This window comes from Lolium rigidum, chromosome 1 (genome assembly GCF_022539505.1).
Source record: "Lolium rigidum isolate FL_2022 chromosome 1, APGP_CSIRO_Lrig_0.1, whole genome shotgun sequence".
NCBI lineage: Eukaryota > Viridiplantae > Streptophyta > Magnoliopsida > Poales > Poaceae > Lolium > Lolium rigidum.
The window spans coordinates 192,585,426-192,588,390 of NC_061508.1; the positions used below are offsets into that span (position 1 = coordinate 192,585,426).

A 2,965-nucleotide genomic window follows, 5' to 3' on the forward strand; every position below is an offset into this window, starting at 1 on the left:
CATGTAGGATCCCACTAAAGCCCCACTTGCGGTTCATTTTGTAGGTTTTAGTTTAAAATTTAGCCCCAAAATTTTGAACTAAAAGACGCAAAATAAACTACGAGTACCGAACTTTGGTGCCCCAAATTTTAAATCAAAAAATTGTAAAATAAACAATAAGCGAGACTTTGGTGGGATACACTTACGACCTCACCTACGTTTCATTTATGTTATATTTTGTCTCGTTTATCTACCAGACTGATTTGCGGCCATGGACGGTTACATCATATTGCTTGGTGGGCGGCTGCACATAAAAAACTGTTCTCTTTAGACTTCTTAGCTCGGATGAAAGTTGACCAAAACGAGCAAAAAAACATGATCCGTTGGTATGGCAAGCATATGCGATTTGTTGTGCTTACGGCCGGGGAGGAGGTATCGCATTTCGATTCATCGGCAGCTAGCTGGAGAAGAGACCACGTAGGAGACTAAGAGTAATGATGTTTGTAGCACGGCGGATCGAAGCAAAGTCAAACGAGCTAGTGACTATAAACTCGAGCATGCACTTTTTTCCGAGGAAAAGGGATCTCCCAGCTTCCAATTTTCATTTCACGATGAAAAGCCAAGGTAATATACTACTTAGCTCTCTATAGAAGGTAATCTATATAGGGCCATAGCCAATGTACGGTGGAGGAATTTAAAGGTTTCTCCATCAGCAGATTTCATGTTGTGTGCACCCTTAAATTAGTTGATTTTGTGGAATAGATGGAACAATTTGACTCTTTTGAGCTATGTAGACCTAAGTAGCCGGTGTCATTGCCGGCGGCAGCTGTTGGCGTAGGTCGAGCTTTGCCGAGGGCCAAAGCTACGCCGACAACACTGCCAAGAGAAAAATAGAGTAGGTTGAGCTATGCCGACAGCTATGTCGCAGGCTAGGCTTTTTGAAGATCTATGCCGATGGTCTTAATAAACAGCGGCCGGTATAGGTTTAGCCGTGGACATCTAGCCTATTTCCTGTAGTGATCGACTGTACATGCGTACTCATGTTCTATTTATCAATGAGTACTACTGGTTTTAGGTAGGCTAATAGAATACCTAAAATGTCTTAGGCTGGTGCCAATGCAGGCTATAGCGCGGGTGATACCGCTCGCAGCAAGGCGGTAGCGGGGCGGTAGGCGGGCGAGACGGTAGCGGCGGGCGGTGGTTCCACCGCCCGGCGGTAGGGGCGGTACCGCCCGTCTATAGCCCGCGTTGGAGACGAGAGCGGGGCGAGAGGGAGGCGATAGCGGTGCTAGTGGGGGCGGTAGGGAGGAGAGAGAAGTGAGAGCTGGCACTATAGCCCGTGCACTGGCACCGTGGGATGAGAGTGAGGTGCGAGTGGGGTGATAGTGAGGATAAAATCTGACGTGGCGAGGCTATAACCGGTGATGCATTGGCACCAGCCTAATCTTGAACAAAGGTAGCAGATCTTAGCCCAAATTACCATCACTAACTAACTCTTTGTAGATTCAGTGAGTCACGGACTTTACAAGCTGCGCATGCATGTGACCTTTGAAGCAAAGAAATGTAAAAGCAGATTTCTCAAAAGTGCAATCCGTGCTGTCGCTGATTTTGAAAATCGGCGCTCGATCTTCTTCCATGTGTTTGCACACGTAAGTACTAGCTGCAAAATCCTAGACGTTGCTAACTTCCATGTGTTTGCATGTGCTTTAATGCAAACTCGGTACACTCCTCCGCAGTACTCCTATATATAGCTCTCCTGGTACGTTGCTCATTTAGATACGCCTCTTGCAGCTAAGCACCGAACAGCATCAGCAGCATCACCGGAGATATGATGGACAGCAAGCGCCTGGACTACGTCCTGGTGCCGTTGGGTCTGGCGGTGATGGTTGGATACCACCTGTGGCTCCTCCTCCGCATCCGGCGCCGCCCCGCCACCACCGTCATCGGCATCAACGCCATCAACCGCCGCATCTGGGTGCGCCACGTCATGGAGGACCCCTCGGGAAAGCACGCCGTGTTGGCGGTGCAGACCATGCGCAACGCCATCATGGCCTCCTCCGTGCTCGCCTCCGTCGCCATCACCCTCAGCTCCCTCGTCGCCGCCCTCATGGCCAGCGGCGCCGCCCACGGCCTCCTCTCTGGCACCGCCGCCGCCCTCAACAATAAGGACAACAACAACATCGTCGTGGGCGCGGTGGGGGAGGCGGCGCTGTCCGTCAAGTTCCTGGCCATCCTCGTCTGCTTCCTGGTGGCGTTCCTCCTCAACGTGCAGTCCATCCGGTACTACAGCCACACGGGGTTCCTCGTCAACGTGCCGCTCACGGCGCACCGCCTCCGCCGTCCGGGGCTCGCCGTCGACTACGTGACCTCCACGCTCAACCGCGGCAGCTACTTCTGGTCGCTCGGCGTCAGGGCCTTCTACTTCTCCTGCCCGGTCTTCCTCTGGCTCTTCGGGCCCATCCCCATGTTCGCCGCCTGCGTCGCCATGGTCTGCTCGCTCTACTTCCTCGACGTTTACAAGGAGTGGGACAAGGGGGAGGAGGGCGATTGCATCGTCCCTGACGACGGCTACGAGAAAGAAGCGACGAAGACGGCCGTCAGTGCTGTCTGAAATCTGAAACCAACACGTACGGACGTATCCCGGCTGGCGATCTGGATGGTTCAACTTCTCGTTGAATTTAGATCGATGATTGGGATTTCGCTTACTATACTATTTTGTACGGTGTACCAAATAATGTGTCCATTCAAGACGTGGCGGATCTAGCTCAGGATCGGAACCTGGCAAGATGTGAGTGCAGCCAAAATTAACAAATTTTGCCAAGCAAACCCCCACTTGATCCAACTTTCTCTACAAAAACTTCAACGAAATGAATTTGGGAGGGGTCTCATTTCTTCTCCCACTTTCTCTCTCCTCTATCTCTTTAAGAGTGGCCTACTTCTCCCTGGCTCCTTTCGCTTGGTATCCACCTTCTTCGGGGCTGCACAT

General features: G+C 51.7%; 1 protein-coding gene across 1 annotated transcript; it reads left to right on the forward strand.

Moving 5' to 3' along the window:
- The first annotated feature begins 1,810 nt into the window (after positions 1–1,810).
- Positions 1,811–2,590, forward strand: LOC124654052. Its single transcript, XM_047193090.1, has one exon. It carries the CDS (start codon positions 1,811–1,813, stop codon positions 2,588–2,590), a length of 780 nt encoding a protein of 259 aa, XP_047049046.1.
- The last annotated feature ends 375 nt before the right edge of the window (positions 2,591–2,965 follow it).

What these genes read in the sequence shown, in the direction of transcription:
- LOC124654052 (XM_047193090.1), top strand. Translation starts at nt 1,811, where the DNA reads ATGGACAGCAAGCGCCTGGACTACGTCCTGGTGCCGTTGGGTCTGGCG.